The sequence below is a fragment of the Mirounga leonina genome, unplaced genomic scaffold (genome assembly GCF_011800145.1).
Source record: "Mirounga leonina isolate KUSES-001 unplaced genomic scaffold, KU_Mleo_1.0 Mir_154, whole genome shotgun sequence".
In the NCBI taxonomy this organism is placed as follows: Eukaryota; Metazoa; Chordata; class Mammalia; order Carnivora; family Phocidae; genus Mirounga; species Mirounga leonina.
The window spans coordinates 3017700-3041650 of record NW_023270389.1 but is presented as its reverse complement, the minus strand read 5'-3'; the positions used below and the strand labels follow the sequence as shown (position 1 = coordinate 3041650).

At 58.5% G+C, this 23951-nt stretch overlaps 1 protein-coding gene across 1 annotated transcript in view; it reads right to left on the bottom strand.

Annotated features, from left to right (window-relative positions):
- Positions 1 to 18962, bottom strand: part of KIRREL1 (kirre like nephrin family adhesion molecule 1) — an 85062-nt gene extending 66100 nt beyond the window's left edge. The window contains exon 1 of the mRNA XM_035009886.1: positions 18753 to 18962. Within this exon, the coding sequence (XP_034865777.1) occupies positions 18753 to 18804 (52 nt within the window). The 5' untranslated portion in view covers positions 18805 to 18962. The remainder of the gene's footprint in view (positions 1 to 18752) is intronic.
- Positions 18963 to 23951: the final 4989 nt, after the last annotated feature.

The window sequence follows — 23951 nt, the reverse complement described above, 5'->3', positions numbered from 1 at the left end:
CTACAAGATACCCCAATGCTGGAGGGAGAGCCTGGGGACCCCAGCATCTCAGACCTGGAGGGCGGTGGTCAGCACAGAGGTCAGCCTGCCAGTGACCTCAGCACCCTTTATGCTGGAGATCGCCCGAGGGAAGAACATCCACACCTCAGGCACCCATCGAGGCATTTGGGGTCCAGAAGTTCTTCCATGGATCTGACCAAAGCCCTTCTTGCTGATGGCCCTTTCTTCACAGTGCAGGGGAGAAAGCCTGCCCAGCTACTGTCTGGGGGGCTGGACTGAGTGCAAAGGGCGGTCCCCCAGCAGAGGGATGGATGCTGGCAGGAGGGCTGGAGCCCCGAGCCCCTCGGTGACTGAGGAGGACCCCGAGCCCCTCAGTGAGTGAGGAGGACCAGGCTGGGGCTGGAGTCTCGGCCATCCCCCCACTCGACAATGGGCAGGAGTCTGGAACCTGCAGCCTGTTACTTAATTATCTCTGAATGGTTTTTGTTCCTGGCTTTAAACATTTACCCCTGTTGGGTTTTCACGGCTTCGCCTGGGCCTCTGTCTCCTTTTCTTCGTGGTTGCCATGGCAACGACTCCAGGCGTACAACTGCTCTCTGATTTTAAATAAAAGTTGAGGTTTCTCTCTCTCTTCCCTCCCCCTCCTCCCTCCTCTTTCTCTCTGGGATGGATGAGGTTTCGCTCTCATCCCCGCCCTCCCCTCCACCTTCCTCTCTGCCCTGCGCCCTCCACCCAGCTGCTTCCTTATCATCACCTCTTCTCTCATTTCCTCCTTCCACCTGCCTCCTCCCTGAGCCCTCCCCAGACCTTCGGGCTCCAGGCTGGCCCTAATCCCCAGGCTGCCAGGACTGCAGGGGCAGGCACGGAGGGGTGGGGAGGCTGGAGGACAGGGCACATCTGGGGAGCAGGGTCCCCGGTCCTCTCTGGCCTCAGTGAGCAGCAGGCTCCTGCTCTCACCACCCCCTCCCAGCAAGGACCTCTGGGTCTGTGCAGTGGGGAAGTGGAGTGGGAGGTGTGTGTCGGGGGGGCGGGCAGGAACCGTGTTGCAGTGTCTGCTCAGGGCAGTGGGTCACCTTCCCTCCTGAGTCCTGGTTCTCACTGCTAACTTCCAGGGTGGGTTTAAATCAGCGATTTTCAAACGGGAGAAGTCTCTGCAGTTACGGGGCAAGGGGCCATGGGGTGCAGGGCTGCCTGGGACCCTGCCACAGGCTCTGCTTGTATCCGCCGAGGCCGAGCCGTGGCAGGCCTTGCAGCAATCCTACAGCAGCAGATTTGGATGTTTCCAGAGGAAGCCAGGAGCTCCTTCCACTCCCTGCTGATGGGCTGGCGGGGTGACTGTCCCCTGCTGCCCCTTTGCCAGCCCCAGTCCCGGACAGACGGGCAGGCCACCACGGCTCAGGGGGACATCTAATCATCTCCGAGACATCTCCCCAAGACAGAGGAGGTCCTTGCCCCCAAGGACTTTGCATTAACTTATACTCACAACTCCAAGCAGGAGGGGCCGACAGGCTTTCTGAGCTCTAGGCTACCATTAGGGAAACAGACTTGTGCGAGGTCACACAGAAAGTCAGAAAGGACGCTGGAACCCGAACGCAGGTCTCCTGACTACAAACCCAGAAGGTTAGGATTCAATTTAACAATAAGAGCTCACAAACACTGTGTGCTTAACGCGTCCCAGATACCTCGCCAAGCGTCCACACGGGTGCCGTGATGCGGTCTGTCCCGCCCCCACAAGGCGGACGCACTAGGCTATAGATGGAGTGGTCTAGCTGGTGGGACGCAGCGGGTCCTGGGCTCGGACCGAGCCATCTGAACCCCAGATGCTGAGGAGCCCGCCGGGAGCCTCGGGCACCTCACGCCAGCCCACTGTCTTACAGCCAAATAAACCCCGAACGGGCACAGGATGTGCCCATGAAGAGTGAAGCCGAAAACCCAGGACACCCGGCCCCCGTCTGAGACTAGCTCCAATGTACCCTCGAGCTCCTGCTGTTTGTCATCTCAATGGGGACAGAGGGTGGGGATCCGTTTGGAACAAAAGGGCCCAACACCCAAGGGTCAAAATTGGAGGCACAGAGGGAGAAAGAGCTAGTGGTCAGGAGCATGGAAAGAGATGCTCCGGATGCACTGAGAACTAGAGAACTCAGGGCGCCTGGCTGGCTCAGTCTGTGCAGCCTGCAACTCTTGACCTTGGGGGTCATGAGTTCAAGCCCTACGAGGGGCACGGAGCTAACTTAAAAAGAAAAAATAGAGAAGTCAGAATCAGGGGCCTGGGCTGGGGGTGCTCAGAAAGGAGAAAGAGGCTGAGCACTGGAGGGACCCAGACGAGGGTGAGGAGGCTCAGAGCAGCGTCCTTCCTGCCCCTCCTGCTGCTCCCCGGCTCACTCCAGCCCTGCGTCCCTCACCAGGCGCACAAGATCCCATTCACTCCCTCACCTTCGGACCCACCCTGTCCCCTGGCCGGGGAAAGGGACGAGCTTGGCACCCCTCCAACACCCCAGCGTCCAGGGGCTTCCCGACAACCAGCCCCCATGTGGAGGAGGCGGTCAGACCCATGCCCCCAGAGCAGACCCTGACTCGGCCCAGAGCTCCCGCACGGAGCACGGAGCACGGAGCAGGCCCCCAGGCCCTCCCAGCCTCCCAGCCTCCCAGCCTCCCTGAGCCTCTGGAGCCTCTCCCAGGCTCAGCCCGTCTCTTCACATTGCTTCACAGAGGAGGAAAACAGGCCCAGAAGCTTCTCTGGGGGCCGTGACCCTGGCCGCAGAGGAGGCCCAGGCTTGACTTATGAAAGAGGTTGGGGTTTGTTATTTGTTATTTTTGTTTTGTTTTTAACAAAACATAATCCAGGGCCTTGGGGAACTTGCAATCTGGTGGAAAACTGAAAGGTCAGTGCTTTAAGTGGAGTCTGTGAAATGAGATAAAGGGGAGGTAAGTCAGGAAGGGCCCCCAGAGGAGTGGGTGCAGCGAGGCCTGGGATGCGGGGGCGTCGGGTGCGGCGGGCTGCGGAGCAGGGAAGTGAGGAGAAGCCGGGCAGGAGGCTGCAGGCCCTGTGTTCTGGCTCCTGGGCTCCCAGTCCCTGGCCCTGGTTTTCATTCCTCCCTTCCCCCACAGCCCAGCTCCGGTAGGGCTCTGGGATGATTAAAACCAAAAGAATTTTAAATGTCTGGAATTCACTTTACACCACTAATGCCATTTGCTTATTTTCCCTCTCTCTCCCTCCCTCCTTATAATTTCTCCTCCTGGGAGAGCTGTTTGCTTCACTTCTTTTCTCTGGCCCGGTTTGCTGAGAGGGTTCCCAGTGCCCACCAGACCAGTCTGCTTCCACTGCGGGGAGGGGAGGAGGGGAGGGTGTCTCGGGCAGAGGGGAGGGAGGAGGGAAGGGCGGAGGGGCCTTGATCTCGCTGGCGAAAGTTCCCAGAAAAAGAAAAGAGAAGAAATAGCTTTCAGGGAAAGAAATCTGTCAAATGTTTATGTTCCCACAAGACTCTGCAAAATCTTTTCATAGACCCAAGCTGAAGTTCAGGGCGAAGCCAGAGATGTTTCTTCAGGGAGAAACTCTTACACAGGCCCAGGAGCCCAGGAACACCCCCAGCCCAATCCAGGGGCCCCCCACCCTCCCAGAGCAGCTAGACCACTCCCAGGACAGCGGACGCTGTGCGCATGGGTGTGTGGGGGGTCACGCCCGCTGTCTTGCCCCAAGTCCAGACCGTGTCCTTCTGCCCAGCTCCACCCTGCCGTCCTGGGGTACCCCAGCTCTGGCCCTCTGAACCCAGTACCTCCGCCAACCAGATCGGAGACCCAGGACCTGCCCCCCTCAGGAAGAACCAGCTCTGTTTGTGAACTCCCACAGGATGGCCAAGAGTTGGAAAACCATGCAGCCAGAAAGAATCTCGGAGATCAACCTTCTCATCTTACGATAGAAAACAGGCCCCGGTCACCGGGTCCAAACGGGGCTAACATCCGCAGCTAGACCTGCAAGCCAGTGCTCTTGCCTTCCGGACACAGATGTTCCCACTGTAATGCCCCGGAAGCCAGAGGCCGGGTCAGAAGTGGCAGCCACGTGAGACGTGCCATGTGTAACCCTCGAGGCCACGGGCTCTGCTGCAAGCCGCAGGCCCGGTGGCTGTCTGAGGCCCAGAGGTCCCTGAGGGGGGATCAGCCCTGCCTGGAGCTGGACCCCGAGCTGAAGCAGCCCCAGCCCGAACACACAACTGATCTGCGGAAAGAAAACCCGTCCGGGGACAGAGTGGCCTGGGCTGTCAGGTTCCAAGCACACCCCAGAAGGAGCCGAGGGTAGAAGGTCAAGGAAAGGCCCCCCCACCAGCTTTGTACACAAGACACCTTGTCTCGTGTGGCTGCCCTGGGCACAGGCCAGGTGCTTTCCTGCGCTGTGGTAATAACACTCGCAGCCGCAGTGAGAGTCGGGCCAGCACTTCGAGCCCCCGTCCCAGGCCAGGGACAGGGTCTCACACAGACCACCTGCAAGCTCTTCAAGGTTCCCACTCCCCAAAGAAGAATCAGCGGCTCAGACAGGTTCCATGACAACCCCCAGGTCTCACAACTAGTTAAAGGCAGGGAAAAAAAAAAAAGAAGGATCCAATTTATTTCATTCTGAAGACCAAGCACATTGGGCCAGGTCAGGAGTTCAACACGGAGAGGGAAAAAGGGATGCTCCCCGGCTCCATCACCTCCCGCGGGACCTGAGGAGTCCCAGGCCAGACGCCGTACAGCAGGGTCAACTCCTCGGTGGCTGAGCCTCTCAAATCCACCCTCCGGACGTGACTCCTCTCTGCTTCTCTCTGGGGCGGAGCTCAAAGAAAGCCTGAGGCCTGCAGGAATGCGAGGGGGCCAGAACGGCGTCTCTGCCTCTCCGAGCCCCGGCTGTCCTGGGCTCTCACCTGCCGAGGACGGACATCCCGCACAGCGGCCACCCCGCAGGTGTGGACACAGGTTAGGCCTTGTTGCTCATCATTGCCTGGTCATTCCCATGGGACTGAGCTAAGCCCCAGGGTACGTGTCCTGTCCTCCTCGAAACGTAAACTTCCAGGGCCAAGACCTGGGTCCCGCCTGGATGGTGGCCCTGGTCTGCTCTTGCCCATCACCGTCACAGGTTCTCACCCCACGGGCCCCTCGTCCCAGCACAGGCCGGAGGGACTTCCCTTGGGACCATCTCGTGCTCCTCACCAAGCTTTCTGCCCAGCAACCCGCGCATCTATCCTGCCACCAGGGCGGGCTGAGGGACCAGCCACGCACAGCTGGGGCAGGTGGGCCTCCCCCAGGGAGCACTGCGGCCTCCCCACCGGGGCGGCGCCTCCTCGGGGCGCGGTGCCCGGCTCCCACAGCTGCCCCAGGCCCCGTCTCTCCTCCCTGGGCCCCATCCCACCCACTGCCCCCCTTCCTCAGCATCTCTCTCCCCTTCCCCCACCCCTGTGCTGCCGGCTTGGAGCAGGAGGTTATGAAAATGAGCTGCGTGCCCAGGAGACTGTAATTATCTGCTAAGTGTGAAAGCCAGAGTGATTAATTAAGAGATAATAAAAAGGAAAGGAGGGCGAGAGGGGGCCTCGCGGCTTTGCTTTGATGATAGAACCTGAGGTGAGCCCAGCAATTAGGGGAATCTTTATCGAGAGTTAGCTATAATCCACAAATTATCAAGCACCAAGTGCTTCAGGAGCAGGCACATTTCACTCCTGCCGAGAGACAGACGCACAGACAGGGAAGGACCGCAGGAGGAAGGGGCCGGGAGGGGTGCAGCACCAGCCCCCGCAGACCGGCCGCACACACGGTCCCGCGCCAGGCCGCCGGACGGCTAGCTTGGAAAGGGCGCTGCCCCCCAACGCCACCTCCTGACGCCCTGGCTGCCCACCGACGGCTCCTCCCGGTGGGAGCCCGAGCTGCTAGTACCCACCCCTCCTGAGGGGCGGCCTGCCCGGGCTGTGGGAGTTCGGCAGCCGCTGGTGTGAACGCCGCAGGGGTCACACCTGACAAGGCGACACCACAGCTCTGAGCTCCCACTGGCCTCGCGCGGACGGGCTCCTCCACGCTCTCCTGCCCTCTGCCCGCCCCTGGGGCCCATCTCTCCTGCCTGCCTCATCACGGGATCCCGCCCTGCAGCCAGTCCTTCCCACCGGGGCCCCTGTCCCCCTTGCCCCTTCCCACTGCGCTTCCAGGGAGCCTTCCTAACGGACCCTCCAGCACCCCTATCTCTTTCTGTCTCTTCCTGTGCAGGTGCACAAACAGGATTCAAACCCCCGTTTAGGCAATCTTCGTATGTGTGTAGACCTGGAGGAAGATGGGGAGCCTATCTCTCCTATCCCATAGCAGAAACCACATTTCCTCCCTCAAGTTCAAGTTCAGAGCTACGAGCCTGCGTCCATCTAATGTGGCCCAGCAGCCCAGGAAGATCTCCAAAGGCAGACACGAGATCCTTCCTTCTCTGCCCACACGGAGGTCCCTGGGGATCCCCCAGGGCAAGGCTGGGCTGAGGACACCCCTGTGTGATGCCAAGAGGGAACTACTCCTGCCCTGAAGCTGGAACAGGTCCTCCCTGGGGGGCCGGCCTCCCTTTGCCTTCTCCTCCACACCCCCCCCCGGGCAGCCGCTGTCTGGGCCTCCCTCAGCCTGGTCCCTGTGCAGGGGGCAGGAGGGGTCCCCAGGCCGTAGGCTGGAGCCCGTGGGAAGGACGCCAGACACCCCCAGCCCCCCACTGCTCTGAGCTTCTAGGAGGGGGACCCTGGACAAGTCAGGGCATGGTAGCTCTATGGCCCCAACTGGGGGACACTGGGAGACCAGTCTTGGTGCTCTGCTGGAATGACAATCTGACCCTGAAGAGACAACCTGCTCTGGCTCCCTGGGGCCTTAGAGGCACTCCCACCGATGACCTCCCTGGGCTTGCTTCTCTATCAGCAGGAGCTCTGCCTCCAAGTGAGAAGATGAACATACCGGGGAAGACGTCATTTACCCACACATAGAGAACCCTGGACGTTTATTCCGCTGGAACCCCTAATGAGACAGCTTTCTACGCGGGAGCAGGAAGGGTTCGGGATAGATGCCCACAGGAACTTCCCTGGCCTGTAGAGTCCAAAGATGTGCAGGTTCTTAATCATCCCCCCATTTTCATTCCCAACCCAGTCCTCTGCTCCAGAAACATAGCTCCACCTTCTTCATTTACCCTGAAACCCCTCGGATTCATGTGTGCAGTTTGCCCATTCCCGTGCGCATGTGCCATGGCTGAATGTGTGTTGTCCTCTGGGGGAGAGCGGAGGATGAAGGAGAATCAATGGGGATTCCTGCTTCCCCTACTGGATGGGATCCCCTAGACATGAGGCTCAAGCATCACCCAGGGCATCAGGAGAGCTCTGAAGGCGGAGGTCCCCTTCTCTGGCCTGCGGACCATTCTCCACAGATACAGACGGGAGGGAAAGAGCGGTCAGCTCACCATGTTGGCCGAACAACCATTAGGTCTGCTGAGAAACTGACCTACCCAGAGACGGTCCTCACTGCCCCCCAAACCAAGCCCCCAGTAAAGCCTAGGGCCCGTCTTTCTTCCCAAATCACACCATTTGCTCATGACCCAATTTTCAAGCCAAAACCAACAGGGTCAAGGTCCTGGCTAGATCTCTGCCAAATCCCCACCAAACCAAGAGCTGGATGATGAGGACTTTTTCATAAAAGAAAAAAAAAAAATGGAGTGGGAATGACCGACTGGCTCAGGCAGGGAGGGGTCCCCACCAGCGGCCGGGCTGGTTGCTTTTCTGCCGTCCTGGTGAAGACCAGGGCAGAGGGGGGTGGCTGGGGCCTGGCGAGGTGCAGGGTGGGCCCGGGCGGGTCAGTCTGCGGGAAGACGGCAGTGCCGGCTGGCAGGCACTGCCCCACTCCCGCCCACAACCCGCTTCCCTAAAACAAATATATCGAAGAAGCTCCTGAATCAACGACCTATCCAGGCCCCTTTATACAACTAAGCAGGTCGAAAAGTGAATTCAGTTATGAGGATTCTATTTTCTGGTGCCTCTCATTAGAATGTGGAAGGCCTATTTCCCCTGGGGGAGAGCTTCCTCTAACACTTCCAAGTGTGGTCCTGGGACCAGCAGCACCAGCAGCATCCGGGAGCTCGGTGCCAAGGCAGCATCCCCACCTGCCCCAGACCTTCTCACCCAGAATCTGCACTTCACCAAGACCCCCGAGTGTCTCCTAAGCATGCCGGAGTTTGAGAAGTGTTGCTATGACACACGGAGTTGAAAGCTTCTGGAGAGACAGCGGTTAAGGCGGGGTCACGCTTACGGTGCCCTGGGCGCAGAGTGCTTTTCCAGGCTTACAGCAGAGGTACGGCTCCACTTTGCAGATGCAGAAACTAAGGCTCACGAATCCAAACCAGGGCGTTCTCTGCTATGCTCCGCGGCCGCCTCAGAACTCCCACCGCACTGCGCCCCGGAGACCACAACCTCAGGAATTACCAACATCACGGTTCACCTCCCCTGGCCCAGTACCAGAGACTTGTCTGTATTTGGACTGTTACTTTCTCTTTGCTCACCCTCAGATCTGCCCCGGAAGGAGAGCTGTAAGAAGCAGGTGCTGTGCCATGTTAATAATAACTATGATTTACTGAATATCTATTGTGTTCCAGATTCTATTCCTTGATATACATTCCCCTCCGACTTAGATAGCTACTACTGTCCCCATTTCATGGACCAGAAAACTGAGGCTCCCGGCAGGCGGCCTGGTGGCAACCAGACAGGTGGTCGTCCCACAGACCTTCTGGTAAGGAAGCCCCAGGGCCCTCCAGGGGTCACCCAATTCTAGGGTTGTTTTGCAAGGGCCCCAGTCTGCATGATCTGACCCTGGAGTGAGACCAAGGGCTACGTGCACAAACTAAATCCCCTAGCTACAGGCTCTGCGGCCCCCGCTCTCAATTTTCTGCATAAATGGAGGACGGCAGTGGTGCAGATAATCCAGAAGTCATTTCAACTTGGCTTTGCAATGCATTAGATTTTTTTTTTTTTTTTTTTTTTGCAAAGTCAGATTTTCCTTTCTAATTATATTTGGTTCAAACCGACATTAAAATGAGTTTGCATTCCCACTTCCCCCACTGCCTGGTGAGGGGCGACTTCCCCGATGTGTGCGGGGTGACAGACACAGGAGCATAGGGTCCGCATGGCCCAGAGCAGCTGAGGCGGCCGCCCAGGCCGCAGGGGTGTGCGGGGAGAGCGGGCAGGGGGAGGGCGGGGAGGCTGGGCTGCAGGCACAGAGCAGCAGGCCAATTGCTTAGGGCTTGGAATTAAGACCCAGGGGTCCTGAGGAAAGTCCTTCTGGAGAATGAGGGCACCCAGGTGGCGAAACCCTCAACTTCTCCCAGGGGCTTCACCCGCCAGACTGCCCACCCCTGGGTTTCTGCTCCTCCAAAAAATGCCTTCTCTCCCTCCGAGGTCCTCTCTCTGCCCCCATCTGCCCATCTCAGCTTCTTTCCTCCTAATAACCTCCCGGTTAAGCGAATCAAATGGGAAGAAGCAGTTAAAAGCACCTCCCGGCTTGACAATGCTGGGTAATGCAGTGAGCAGGGCCCCAGGCTGTTCCTCGGAGAATTCAGGAAGGAGGGGGAAAAACTCCGCTAAGCTGATTATAAGGAGAAAGTTAATTTAGAGATGAACCCCGTTGGGTGGGGTGGGGGTGGGGAGGAGGACGCTGGACACAGGGGTGAGGAGACTTGGGGAAAGTGGGCTTTAGAGAAACAGCCTTTGTTCCTGGAAATCATAATCCTTGGGAGGGACCTTAGCTCACTCCTTCGGATTCCTCGGCTCCTTCCATCCGGAGCAGGGGGCACAATCGGGGATTGTCCAGAGCCGGGATATCTTCAACGGCGCAGCACTGCATTCCAGAGCCTCCGGCGGCAGCCCCTGAGCCTCCCGTCTGTGGAGGTCCCCTCCCCCGGCCGGGCTGGCCTCCCGGGGCTGCGGACTGTTAGACCTCAGCATTTTCCACATTCCTCCCTCACAACCTTGATCCTATAGGACTGTCACTGTGTTTGTCCGTGGACTGAGAGTGCCCCAAGCACAGGGACCACACTTCACTTACCTTTCCATCCCCGGTGCCTAGGACAGAGCCAGGCCCAGCCCCGCCATTAAAACAAGAACACTTGCTTAGTTGGACACAGGCTCCCACCCCGCTGGTGAGAAACTTCTTCAAAGGTTTCCATTTGAAAAAGGAGCTTACGGGCTTATGGAAGTTTAAAAATCTCTAGGCTCCCAGCCCCCAAACACACATACATCTACGGCTACCATAGCCCCGGAGTGACCATGCAGGGACTAAGTCCAGATTGGCCCTCAGATGCAACCCGAGGGCCTCCCTAGAGTCTGGGCAGCCCCCCGACCGCAGGCTCCCAGGGAACAGGCACAAGGGGCCTAGGCTCAGGCCTCCTGACACTGCTCTGCTCTGGGCTCACTCCACAGAGTTCTGGCCCTACACACCTTTGTCTTAAACCTGAGGACTCTCTGCTCATCATCCCAGAGGCTCCCCAACTAAGCCCACAGATCGGAGAACTGCTATTTCTCCTGGGTTTTTTGCTCACTTCTGCCTGGTCAAACCCTGATTATCTGTCTACTTCACCTTGTTGTTTAACTGAAGGGCCACAGATCTCTGCAGCTGCCCCAGCAGATGAGAAGTGTAAGAGAAGGGGACGTTTTGGTGAGGAGTGAAGTAGGGATCATACTTAAACAACGGAACGCCCTGGGTCCACGCTTCCAATGGGACAGTCTCTGGCCTGGCTTTTCAAGCCCTTCCAGGTCTGGTCCCAGTCTCTTCTGGATCACCTCGCCTGTTTCTCCCCAACACAGATCCCCCCCGTGCAACCAGTCTCCACAGACCCCCTGCATTCAGCAGCCACACCTTGGCTCCGGAAGTTCGGTGGGTCTGGTAATACTCTCGCTCTTCCTGCCACATGCACATCCTGTCCATCCTTAGACCCACTTCCTCCACGGAGCCCTTCCTGGCCTCTTCGGCCCACGCTGGCTCCCCTGGCCTGGACACTTCACTCCCAGCACGGCGGTGCCCTGCCCAGCGGTACCAGGAATCCCAGTGCGTGCACATCTTAGCCTCTTGGAGGGGAGGAACCCCCAATATCATGTCATTTTTCAAAATTTTTGCGTAACACCTGTCAGAATGTGTTTGATATAGCTGGATTTGAAAAAAAAAAATTAAATCTCCCCATTTTATGGAAGAGGAGGAAGGAGGCCTCCTAAAGCTAAGTAACTGACACTTAAATCATGGCTGGTTTGCAACAGAGGGGTCTGTGGCCCACAGGAGACACACAACACATTTCCACTGAGTGAAGGGACAGAGTGCCTGCTCCTTCCACATGCCTTCCTGCCAGGATGTGCTCCTCACACTGCTTCAGAAGGAAATATGGAGCAGAGAAGAAAAGCATCCCACAGCCCGGTCCAGAAGGATCTACATCCCTCACCTGGCCTGGGGGGGGGGGTGACAGCCCCACAGGCACAGGGCACCTGACTCGGGCTCCTGCTGTGCCTTCTCTGTCTCAAAACCCAAGCTGTGTTGCCTTCTGGGAGAACCCCCCGCCCCCGATGAAGCCCCAGCACCAGCTAAGGGAATTTGCTAGGGAGTGCTAGAGATTTCCACCCCTGGATTTAAGAGCCTTCATTCTGAGGAGGGTGGTTGGCTGCAAGGCCCATTTATTTCAATGCGATCCCAATTTTGTTAAATGGGTTCAAGGAGGGCAGAGAGGAATGAGGCATCAGCCCCCGGAGACTACGGAGGTTAATAAAAGTTGCTGGAGAAATTAAATGTGGAGGGAGGGAGGAACTGGGAGCTCCAGGAGCTGATGGAGGGAGAGAGCAGGATGGGAGAAGGCACAAAACGTGGTGTCCACAGGGTCCTGGAGCCAGAGCGGCCTAAGCCAGGCTCGGGGTCTGTGAGGCAGGCAGGTGTGAGGGCTGGGGGCTGCAGGGGGGAGGGGCCCGAGTCACAGCCGGGGAGCCACCGAGTTCTGACTCGCGTAGCCCTGCTCGCGGTGTGTGCATCCATCACAGGGGATACAGAGCACGCAAGAGAAGCTGCCCTCAAGACGCAGGACGGCGCCCTGGCTGGAAGTGGCGTGCTCCCCAGACACGTGGCCTGGCAGCGCCGCACACCCATGCTCTGCGGGATGGATGCGCCGGGGCGCACATGGAGATACTGTGTCCGTGCATGTCTGGGGGCGAGAAGTGGGTCTGTGACAAGTGCACGAGCACGTAGGGTGAGCGTGTGCACGTGAGGGCGGGGTGAGTGTGCGCGCATGAGGCGGGGTGAGTGTGCAGGCGGGGTGAGTGTGCGCGCGTGCAGGCGGGATGAGCATGCAGGCAGGGTGAGTGTGCGTGCAGGGGGGGTGAGCGTGCAGGCGGGATGAGTGTGCGCGCATGAGGCGGGGTGAGCGTGCAGGCGGGGTGAGTGTGAGCGCATGAGGCGGGGTGAGCGTGCAGGTGGGGTGAGTGTGTGTGCGTGCAGGCGGGGTGAGCGTGCAGGTGGGATGAGTGCGCACGCATGAGGCGGGGTGAGCGTGCAGGCGGGGTGAGTGTGCGCGCATGAGGTGGGGTGAGCGTGCAGGCGGGGTGAGTGTGCGCGCATGAGGTGGGGTGAGCGTGCAGGCGGGGTGAGTGTGCGTGCATGCAGGCGGGGTGAGCGTGCACACGTACAGGCGGGGTGAGTATGCAGATGGGATACAGTTGCGTGCATCAGCAGGATGAGTGTGCGCACGTGTTGGTGGGGTGAGCATGCACGCATGAGGCGGGGTGAGTGCAGGCGGGGTGAGCGTGCAGGCGGGATGAGTGTGCGGACGGGATGCACTCACGTGCATCAGCGGGATGAGTGTACGTGCGTGCAGGCAGGGTGAGTGTGCATGCGTGCAGGTGGGGTGAGCGTGCGGGTGGGGTGAGTGTGCAGGCGGGCACATACGCGGTGCACGGGGCCTGTGTCCACAGACTTCCATGCGGCAGCAGAAGAGGGGAAATGCTGGTCCAGCGGGGCTTTCTTCTGAGAATCATTCCCCATCCCCACCGCACCTGCGTTCCAGCCCTGGCTCTGTCACTTCCTGGCTGCTTCATCTCTGACAAGCTGCTTATCTTCTTTGAGTCTTCTTTGTCCGTCTATAAAATGAGGATAGTGACTCCTGCCTTTCACAGATGACTGTCAGTATTAAGTTAGTTACTAATACGTACGAAACACAAAGTGCATCCTCCACAAAAACAAATGATCTTCTCCCTCCCTTGAAGTGAGCCCATTCTCTCCCGATCCCCGAGACTGCCTTTCCCTGGCCTCACATTTCAGGATCAAAAACATGGCCGGTGTTTCTCCTCCACCGCTGACCACCCAGCCCCACACGCCCAGCCCTCTCCGGGCCAGAGCCTCCTCCCACAGCCTGCCTAGGAAGATGGCCTGAAGGTGCCGGGAAGAAACCAGGCGGGAGCTCGGAGGTCAGAAGGGCCATGGCTCTCTCAGCTCTGGATGCATGGAGAGGGAGTTCCCTGTCCTCCACGGGGAAACAGCCCCCAGAAATCAGAGAGATTAAGGCACTGGCCCCCAGCTCTTCCCTCCAGTCCAAGTACTACCCTTCGCAAGTCATTTAAGCTCTTATGCTGTTTTCTCATCTACTAAATGGAGAAATCGTAACTATCCAGCCTGCATCATAGGATGGTCATCTATCTCTATTAAATGAGATGGTACATGTGAGAATGTTGAAATGCAGGGCACCACACAAATACACAGTTAGAAACTACGGGTAGAAGAAAGGGGGCTGACGCATTGCAAACCTCCTTCTGCTCACAGACAGGGGCAGGATGCACAGCTCCCACCCACTCTGAATAAAACAAGAGAGCCATCAAAGCGGGGCAAGGAGACGGACAAGGGCCAGGCACCAGGAGCAGCCTGCCCCCCAGCGTGGGGAGGAGGAGAGGAAGACCGCTCTCCCCTCCGAGGCTGCCTCAGCTCCAAGGGAGGCCCGACCCACGTGCGTGCGCCCGTCCCGGAGGTGCCTGGCAGAGTGTGGGCTCTGTAGCCGCACAAAGAGAGGTTTAATCTGGGATCTAACACCCCAGGTATGGCCTTGAACGAGTTAATTAAACTCAGCTTTGGTTTCCTTATCTATAAAATGAGGGGGAAGGATTTACTTCACAAGGCCATTATAAGGAATAAGGGATAATATGAAAAGCACACAGTAGGACTTCAATATGAAGGAATTTTGATGCGCTCCCACAAGCGCTCCTCACCCATGCTTGGCAGCGAGGGCATCTCAAAACCCACTAGATCCGGCCCCTGAGCCCCCAGCCTCTGTGTCTGCCAGGAAGGGCCTGGCTTGGAAGTGACCGGCCGCCCCATGCTCGCGCCTTGCCTCTGTGTGACCCTGGCCCCTCCAGGAGTCCGCCTGGTGTGGAGTTCCCAGATGTGTGGTCCACAGACCTGTAAGGCCGTGTTCAAAATCGGAAACAAACACAGGCCTGCAACCCTTTTCATCTGCCAAGTAAAGTCCTTTAAAAAAAAAAAGCCACTTCTGAGCACCATCACATCATCCAAGAAAAACCATCCGATACTAAAAAATGTGGAAAGACAGAATTTCGAAATAAAGGATTGTTTTTAAAATGGGAATGCGTTTACCTTTATGGGATGCTCACTCCCTTTTCTCCCTAGTCCCCTTCCACTCTGGACCGGGAAAGATCTGTCCCAGTCCAGCATCAGTCCCTGGGGGCTTGTGGGGTCCCTGGACAGGGCAGGGGAGGGGTTCGTACGTACAGGCTTGAGGTCAGTCGGCTCCCACAACTACCAGCAAGATCTTTAACCTGTCTAAAACTCAATTCCCCATCCATGAAGGGGGACAATTACAGAGCTGATCTCAGGGCTTGTTGCACAGATTAAACTAGAGAATGCATATGAAGTAGTTAGCACGAGGGCACCACATATGATCTGTGTTATTTCCAGCCTCAGAAATGCGGCCACCTCAGGCTAGTGTCCCCTCCTCACTGCCCGCAAGAGCCCCGGATCCTTCTCCCTGGAGTGCCAGCTTCTTCCACTCTGCTTTCTTCCCAGCCCCAGAGCTTCCGAGATCTCCAGCCCGCAGGGGCTGCTCAGTGTCCCCTCCTGGGCCTGCCGAGACCCAGTCCTCTCCAGGAGAGGTCCCCGAGGAGGCGGAAGGCCAGGACAAGAATCGGAGCAGCTGGAGTGAGAAGACAGAGAAGCATAAAGAAGAGCTGCGAGGAGACACGGACGACCCACCTGCCGCCCCTCCACGTGCAGCCACCAGGTCCTGATGGCAAGCGTTGCTGAGCCCTGCTCCCTGTGCCAGACACTGGTCCATGCACTAGGCGCACGCAGCACAATGCATTGCCATCCCAGCCCTGGGAGGTGCGATTTCTGTCCTCGCTGCACAGGCGAGCAGAGTGAGGCCCGGCGAAGGTGCACACCTTGCTCAAGCTGACATGACACGTCTACCAAGGGGCCAAGGGGGTGTAACCAGGGAGCGACTAGCCTGGGGCCTCGGAGGTAGACCGTGCCTTTCCCACACTCTAGCACTTGCATCAAACCAATCAACTGATCAGAGTCAAGGGCACTCACCGAGTGGGCAGCACTGGCATCAGAGGCTGAGGGGATGGAGGAGAAATTAAGACCTGGTCCCCAAGGGTACAAAGGCCAGAGGAGCTTCCGTCAGAGCACCGGGCTCTCGTGGCAAAGGGTGAGAGCCGGCCAGTGCTGGCTTCCTGGTCCCTGCCCCACCAGAGAACCAGGCAGAGCAAGACAACCACAAGCCAGGGGCCTGGTAACCAGCATAAGGTGGGAGCGAAGGCCTCCACGCCTCCTCCTTCTGATCCGAGACTCTCTGAGGTCCAGGAGCAATGCCAGGCGCGGAGCATGGGTTCACAGGCTCCCTTTAGCTCTGAGTGGAAGTAGAGCCCAATCAAGGTCAGAGGGGGACCTGGCGTCCTGATTTCTGCCATGTCTCCCCAGCCTCTTCCCCAGCCTCAAGGCCTGCTCTGGGCTGGGCAGACACAGGTGGGGCATCTGCAGCCCGTGTGCAGCGGGGAGGGGAGAGCAGATCCCAACTACGATCCTTCCACACTCCCGTTCTCTGCCAGGACGGAGCTGTACTCAGGCCGTCCAATCCTGGGGATTTAGGAGGCTCTTGGCTCTTCCCTTGGCTCCTCAGCCCCCTGCTAAGCCATGGCAGGGGTACCTGGGGACCGCTGGGGGCTGGAGGGACAGATTTTTCTCCTACCCCCACCTCCATCCCCCAGAGGCAGCTCCCGCCCCGAGCCAGCCTGTCATCCCACATTGCTCTGATTAGCTATAATCTTTCTTTTTCAATTTCTCCTCCCAGAGACTGGGGAGCGAAAAAATCTCCCAGAAAATGAATAAATATTTCAATTTTCAGCGCAATCAGTCTGAGGAGCCGGCGCATGATGGAAACGGGGGGAAGGATAATGGTTTTCATTTAGATAAGATACAGAAAATTATTTAGTGAAAAATGAAGATTGATGAAGCCCATTGAAATTCTTTAAAATGCAATTTTTATTTCTCTGCCTGGGCTGAATCTCTCCTTCCCCCCCTCCTCTCTGCCCCCCCTCAATTTGACTGCCTTCTGCCACCTTCTTCCCTCTTCCCCACCACCAGCCTCCCCCCCCACCCCCCCCACCATACCCCCTCCCCTATTTCGTCTCCCACTACCCCAGTCCCTGGCCTGGAACTCTTTCTTTTTAAGGATGGAGGCCAAGGAAGGTCACCTACCCTGTGAGTGTCCCAGTCTCCATCCTTGGTCCCTGCTCCTTCCCTCCCTGTCGGCTCCCCAGTCCCTCCCAGGAACCTAGGCTGGACTTCCTCTTCCCTCCCTGTCCATTTTCCCCCTTCCTTTCCTTTGGCACCCCTCCCCCACCCAAATACTCGCACACTCCTTAGGGTCTCGGGTCTTGCTTTCAGCCTCCTGGAGGGCAAGGAGGTGGGAGCTTGACTGACCCGACCCTCGACCCTCCCCCTCCCCCTTCCCAAAGGGAGGAAGGCACACAGCACACTCCTCTCTTTCTGACCGATTCTGTTCCCGATTCAATCCACATGTCTCTCCTGTTTGCTAACTGCAGCTTTTGTTCCTTGAAGCTCATTTTGTTCCATATTGCTGACATGCTGGGGCTGCAGGAAAGGGGCAGACATAAGCTTGCCCCCAACACACGCTGCTACTGACCCAGCAGCCCCCCCTCACCCCCCTAGCAGGCAGCTGAACAAAGTCAGAACTTGCGTCCTCTTCCCAACTTTCTGCCAAGCGGCTGCTTGTCCTGCCAACCCCAGGGCCAGGCCTCCTTCCCCAGCACCGCCTCTCACCCCGCTCACACTGGGGATGCGCGCCCTTCCCAGATCTGTGTTGGGGGGCATGGGTGACTTTACAGGAAAGATCCAGACCAGCCCCCCACCAACTCAGCCAGGCTTTGCCTTGGGAGCTGGGGAGGGGCCTGGTAAGGAGAGGAGGTGTCGAGCACAACACCCCACCCCTAAACACACACACACACACCGCAGCCCAGGAAGGGAACTAAGAACAGGGCAATACCTGAGGGTGTTCTACCCCAAGTGGACTTCCCTCCACCCAGATTCCGCTCCACCCAAAAGGGGACCACCTCCTCCATGATGTAGTCTGTCCACCTCCGTAGGTGTCTGCCTGTATGAACGTCTGTTCAAGTTTCTTTGTTTGCTGGAGGGTTGGTCTCTGTAGAAGGGTTTCAGTGTGTGTGTTGCGTCCTTGTAAATGCCCGCCCGCATACATGCACTGTGTCTGGGTGAGTTTTGATGTGTTTGGGTGCGTGAACGTGCAAGCCGACGTGGGGGAGGAACCTGTGTTCCTCCGGGTGTCAATGCCTTTGTGTGTATGTGTCTGTCTCCGTTTGGGGGATGCTTGTGGGTATATCTGTCTCAGTAGGTGAGTCGTCTGTCTCGGTGTCTGTGACTGTTTTTTGGTGTTTGTGTGTCAGCTCCATTTTTGGAAGGGGGCGGCTAGCTCGGCAGGATTAACTCTTCCTTGGAGTGAGACTCAGGAGGCCAGAATGCACACCCACAGAGCCCAGGGCTGGCTGAAGCCTGGGCCCTCTGTTTCCTCAGCTCCCCCCCAAGCCCCAGCCTCAGGATACACTAACGTCCTCACCTCTCTCAACCTCTCCCTCATTTCCCAGCTTCTCCCCTGCCAGTTCCACATACGCCCCGACGTCCACACTTTCCCGCCCCCAAGTGGGATGTGAAGCCCCCCTCCAAGTGCCCCCCTGAATATCCAGCCGGCCCGAAGCTGCCTGTGGAAGTCCGCTCCCCAGCCGGCGCCTCCGCGAGCAGGGGTCCCGCCAGAGGCCCCCAGGCAGCCCCCTCCCCGTTTCCAGAGGGGGCGGCCCAGACAGGCTGGAGCGCCCCACCCCCCCAACCAGGGGCTAGGCTGGAGTCGGGATTCCCTTCGTGGCATCTTCGGGAGCCGGGTCCCACCCCAAATCTGAGGTCCCACCCTCCTCCAGCCCTCGTCACCCCCTCCGCCCCCCTCGCGCAGGGCCCGGGCGTGCGGACCCCCGGCCTCGGCGGGCAGAGGCCGGGAGGGCGCCCGAGGCTCGCTCGGAGGGCGCCGCGTGCGCGTTCGGGTCCCGCGACGGCCCGACCCCAGCGCTCGCGGCCGGGGACAAGTTGGGCGCATCCGCGGGAAAGTCGGGCCCGCGCCCGGGGTCGGGGGGGGGCTGCCCGGCGAGGCGCCGAGAGCAGGCGGCGGGGCTTACCTTGGGAGAAAGTGTCGGAGAGGGTGAGGATCCAGACGAGGAGGCTCAGCATGCTGCCCGCCGCCCGCCGCGCCGGGGCTCCGAGGCGGCGACGGAGCGGGGCGCGGGCGGGAGGGGGGAGCGGGGCCGGAGCCCGCCCCCGGCCCTGCACACGCGCGTGCACACGCGCGCACACACTCGCACGCGCGCACCCCGCGCGACAAACTCACGTCCCCGCCCCGCGCTCTCCCGCGCCCTCGGCCCCCAGCCGCGGCCCCCGCCCTCCCCGCCCCCGCCCGGTGCCGCCGCTCGCCCAGCTCGCGCCCTCCGGGGCCCTTCCGCTCTCCGCTCCTCCGGGCCCTCCCCGCCCCCTCCCTCCCCGCCCCTCCTGACGTCTCCTCCCCCAGCCCGCCCCCAGCCCTCAGGCCCCCGGCGCGCACGCACACCCCTCGCCGGGTGAGATGCCCGCGGCGCGGACCCGGCTTGGGGGCAGGGCAGGGACCGGCCACCGCGCCCCAGCCGTCACACACGCGCGGCTTGGGGCCCGCGCTGCCGAGGGGGCGGCGGGCTGCGGGCGCGGCCGGGCGAGGACCTGCCCCTGGGCCGGGGATGGCCGCGATGCGGGGGCGCCGTGAGAGTGCCTGTGTGTGTCTGCGTGTGAGTATGGGGAGGGGGGACGCGGGGGCAGGTGGTGGGCCCGGGAGTCCAAAAGCACAAAATCCCCGGGTTCTTTCCCTGTTAATCCCACATCCAGAAGCTAACCCCTGGATTCCCGAAATTGGGAGTTCTCGATGGACTACTGAATGCTGGGGTGGGGGCGCGACGTGCGCCTCTCCCCACCTACAAAACCCGGAGCTGGGCGCTGGGAGCCGCTTCTCAGAGCCGCCTGGAGCCCCTGCCCGGGCCGCCCCCAGCACACAGCGGGGCTAGGCCAGCTGTCGCAGCCCGCAGCCGGCCGGGAAGGGGCGCGCTGGGCTCCCGCCTTTGTTACCCCGGGTGGTACCGTCCAGGAGGAGAAAGCAGCCAGCTCCACGGCTGGGAAGGGCCAAGGGGAGGGCAGCCACGGGAGGATCTCTAAGCACAGAGGAGTTTGAGATGCTTTGGGGTTGAGAGATCTGGGAACTGGGAAGGGAGGGAGTTCCCGGTGAGTGGAATGAGGGCATTCCGTAGGGGTCTCCTTTCCTAAGAGCCCAGCTTGGCCACCAGGCCCCCTCCCAGCCCCAGCCCGATGCTTCTGCTCTGGAATCGGCGTCCTAGGGGAGGAGTGGAGGACAAACCACAGACATCGCAGCGGCATCGCACAACTTTACAGGACTCTGTTGGTCTAGAGAGGTCTCCACTTCTTTCCACCAGATTCTCGGTCTCCTGGGTCCCTAACGCTACCCGCCAAGAATTCTCCATTTCGGCCCCCGAGACGCAGGCGCACGGCTCTCTGGTGCCCCCTGCTGGGGCGAGGCGGTCTCTTCGAGGAACCTGACCCCGGGCCGAACGGTCCAGACGCATCTGCACACAACTGGAGGACACAGATCCGCAGGCGGTGGAACACACGAGCTCATATTCAGAAGCGCACTGTGCACAGCCCGGGAGTCCTTCATACGCTCAAACACACATGTGCACAGGCAAACGCACAGTCTAAAAGTAAAGAGCCGTAGCCAACCCAGAGAAATAGGAATATAAGCACAAAGACATTAGGAGAGCCACACGCCAGTGCGCAGACACATAAGGGCTTTTCATTTCTCATTCATTAATCACGCATTCCACAGATATTTCTTTAGGGCCTGCTTGTGCTGCGCTCACAATTCTAGGCCTTGGAGATACAACAATGGAAAAAATTTTAAAAAAAGAAGGCTCAGTCCCTCTTTCCTAGAGTTCCATTCTGGAGGGGAGGCAGAGACAGTTTTTACTGCCTCTCTCTATTTAAATATATATAAAATATAAACTGTACCAAGTTGCAGTAGATGCTGTGAGAGACAAACGGTAACAAGGGAAAACTGCTCTGCTAAAGCACCATTTGCGCAGGGACCTGAAGGAATCGAGGGATTCAGGTATCTGAGGGGAAAAAAACAGCAGGTAGGTGGTAACAGCCAGTGCAAAAGCCCTGAGGTAGAGGTGTTCTTGGAGTATCAGTGAGACTGCCTTTTCTCCTTCTCACTCTGCATAAAGGTGCACAGTAGGGAGGGCCAGGGTGATAGCTATTTAGGACGATGTTGAGAAGAAAAAGTCCAAAAATGAGGGAAGAGAATATTCTTAGCTTAGAGCTTCTTACCCACCTTCTTCCGGCTTCTGTTCAGGTTTGATGGTGATTCTTAGTGTGAGCAGGGACTCGGTTATCAAAACTTATCTCTTTATTACCTTGAAACCCTAGCAGCAGCAGAACGAAACTTCTCAGTTCCTCAACAGCCAAAGCAGTCACCTCACCCGTCTTGCCCAGTCCCTTAACTTTCCTTCTGCCTCTCTTTAATCTCAGATCCTCACCAGCTCTGCTCATACGTAGCAAACACACTTCTCCAAAATCCCCTCCACATAAGCCATTCAACATCCCCGATTCTGGAGCTGAAGACCCCAACTCCAGTCAGTGGTCCTCAACACCAGCTGTGTATCATAATCTCCTGAGAAGCTTTTTAAAAACGCCGGTGCCTTGGCCTCACTTCCAAAGACTGTTCTAGAGTGAAGCCCCAAGCACTGGTATTTTTAAACATCTCCCCAGGTAATCCTAATGGGCAGCCAGGGTTGAGAACCACCGAGCTCAGCAAGGCCCTGCTCCCTGGGCATCGCCCCCACAAGCCTGCCTTCATGGGTGCCTGCCTGCCACCCATGGGGGTGCCTGCCCTACCCCCCAGCCGTGTTACTGAGAGCCAGTCCTGCAACACGTCCCCTCCTGCAACTCCCCAGCCTTTGCTCCGTTCTCCTCTCTCTGGCACCAATGTTCACAATTCTACTTAAATTAACTGAGTCTACTAGAGTCTAATCACATAACTCTCATCAAACTGGGGGCATCCTGGGCCTGAGTCCCCAGTAACCAGTGGATGCTCCCAAAGGCAAAGCCTGTGTCTTTTCCATCAGACCAGACATACCTCCCCAGGACAGAATATCTGCCTCCCCTATCAAACTTGGGGCCCCTTGGGGGCAAGGGCTGTGCATGCCCCTCAGGCTGCAACTTCCTGAGGGCAAGTTGGGGAGCCCCTCTCCCCGTCAGAGGGACAGCAGAGTTGTTGAGAACACAGCACATGGATCCAGAAACCAACCGGAGGGGATCCTCATCCAGGTTCGGTCCCTTACTTTCTGCATGACCTTGGCAGTTTATTTACCTAACCTCCCAGTCCTTGGTTTCTTCATCTGAAAACAGGGACGGGAGCACTTCCTGTGGGGGGAGGTGTGAGGATTAAGTGGGTCAGTATTCTGCAGCTCTTGGTGCTAGGCACATAGTGAGCAGGAAATGCTAGCTGTGATTATTTTCTCCGTGGGAGCTCCCCAATGCAGGGACTTCCAAACCCTCCTCCTGCTGGAATTGTCTCCGTCCTCATCCTCGGGCACAGGGCCCTGCCCAGACAGAGGTATGCATGCCTGGAGGCAGAGGGAGTAATCCCTGAGGACACCTTCACCCAGAAAAAGGAGAGAAGCAGCCAAAGGTTATATACGGAGTTAAGAGAAATATTAATAATTTTTTGAGCACAAAAGCAAAAAGATCAAGAGGTCAGAGAGTGAGCAGGAGGGCAATTTATGACCATCCGCAGGAGAAGCCACCCTGAGAGACAGAAATGAATTCTTTGTCTCAATGAGGGCTAAGAACAGCAGAACAATTCTATAAATTGTCCTCTTTCCCCCAGAGGGGGCGGAGGATTGTGTTCCTGCTGCTTCGCAGAGATGCACGAGAGAAAGGCCAAGATCCTGATTTTCAGCCTGGAAAATAATCCTGGCCGCAAAGGAAACCCCGAGTCCCCAGAGCCAGAGGTCATCCTGTGTGCACCCTGCCGCAGAGATTGCAGCCCAGAGTGGTGAGCGAAGCCCTCCCGCTCTCAACTGCCCCCAGCACCCTGACTCTCCCCGTTCCTTCCCCCCTGTCCTGTCTCCCCGCCCCTGTGGCTGCATAAAGCCTTCCAGATATCAGGCCTGGGGCTTTCCTGCTGCTATCCCAGCCCATTTTCCCTTGTTCTCATTCTCCTTAGATGCCCAGCTTTGGGGTCGTACAGGAATGAGAGCAGAGCGCCGGAGGACGGCCTCACTGGCCATGGGGAGAGACTCGATGGGCACCATGAGGGCAGCCGGGGGGCGCAGTAAGAAGAGGGGCCTCAGGGGTCCCGTGGGGAGCCGGACAAGGAGGTCAGGTCCTCGATGGAGCAAGGGTGTCAGCGAACCCCTGAGGGAGCAGTGGAAGGACTAAAGGCTAGACCCCAGAAGGGACTGTCTCCTGAGGAGCAGTGTCCACAGTATTTAGGGAGAGGTTTGGACAGGGGGAAGCTGCTTCCAGGCAGGGCTTAGGAAGGATGAGCTTGGCAGACACAGGCTCCCAGGGCGTGTTTCCCGTGTGCGAGACTCGAGTGTGAGCAGCGTGTCCCATTCCTTACCACCCATTCAGCCTCAGATCCTAGCTCCGACCTGGGGAGACAATTTGCACTCAATGGACCAGTTACCTCTTAGATGTAAGGAGGATTTCATGGCCTGAGGCCACAGGGATCGGAAGACCCCCTGCTTCAAGTGAGCAGCCCAGCCAAGACCAGCTCAGAGAAAGAGAAGAGGGTATGGGTTCAGGGCCAGGGGAGTGGGCGTGGGCGCAGGGAAGGGAGAGCAGGGAACAGACTCGTTAGGAAAAAACGGAAACAGTAATGTGAGCAAAGGCGCAAACATCCAGCCTCAAAGCCAGAAGGGCCTCAACGGCAGGAACTCCAACTCCCCTTTGAGACGGTGAGATGCTCCTTCAAGGCCACAAAGCAAGTCCCAGTGGGGCTGGGGGGGCCAGAGCCCAGGCCTCTGGCCTCTTAGGCCAGGGTTCACCCGTGTATCTTGCTCACTCCCACGCCTGCACCCCAGAACCACCCCAGATGCTTCGTCAGCAGAACCCCTAAAGTCCAAACAGCTCTGACCTCCTGAGTGTAGCTCCAGTGCCCTGTTGGGATCTGAAACAGGGAATCAAGGGAGCAGAAGGTGGGGGATCCCGAGGAGAAAGCGGGGGAGTCCCTCATCTTCCTTTGGCCCTTGGTTTTAGCTTCCTTGGGTCCTACT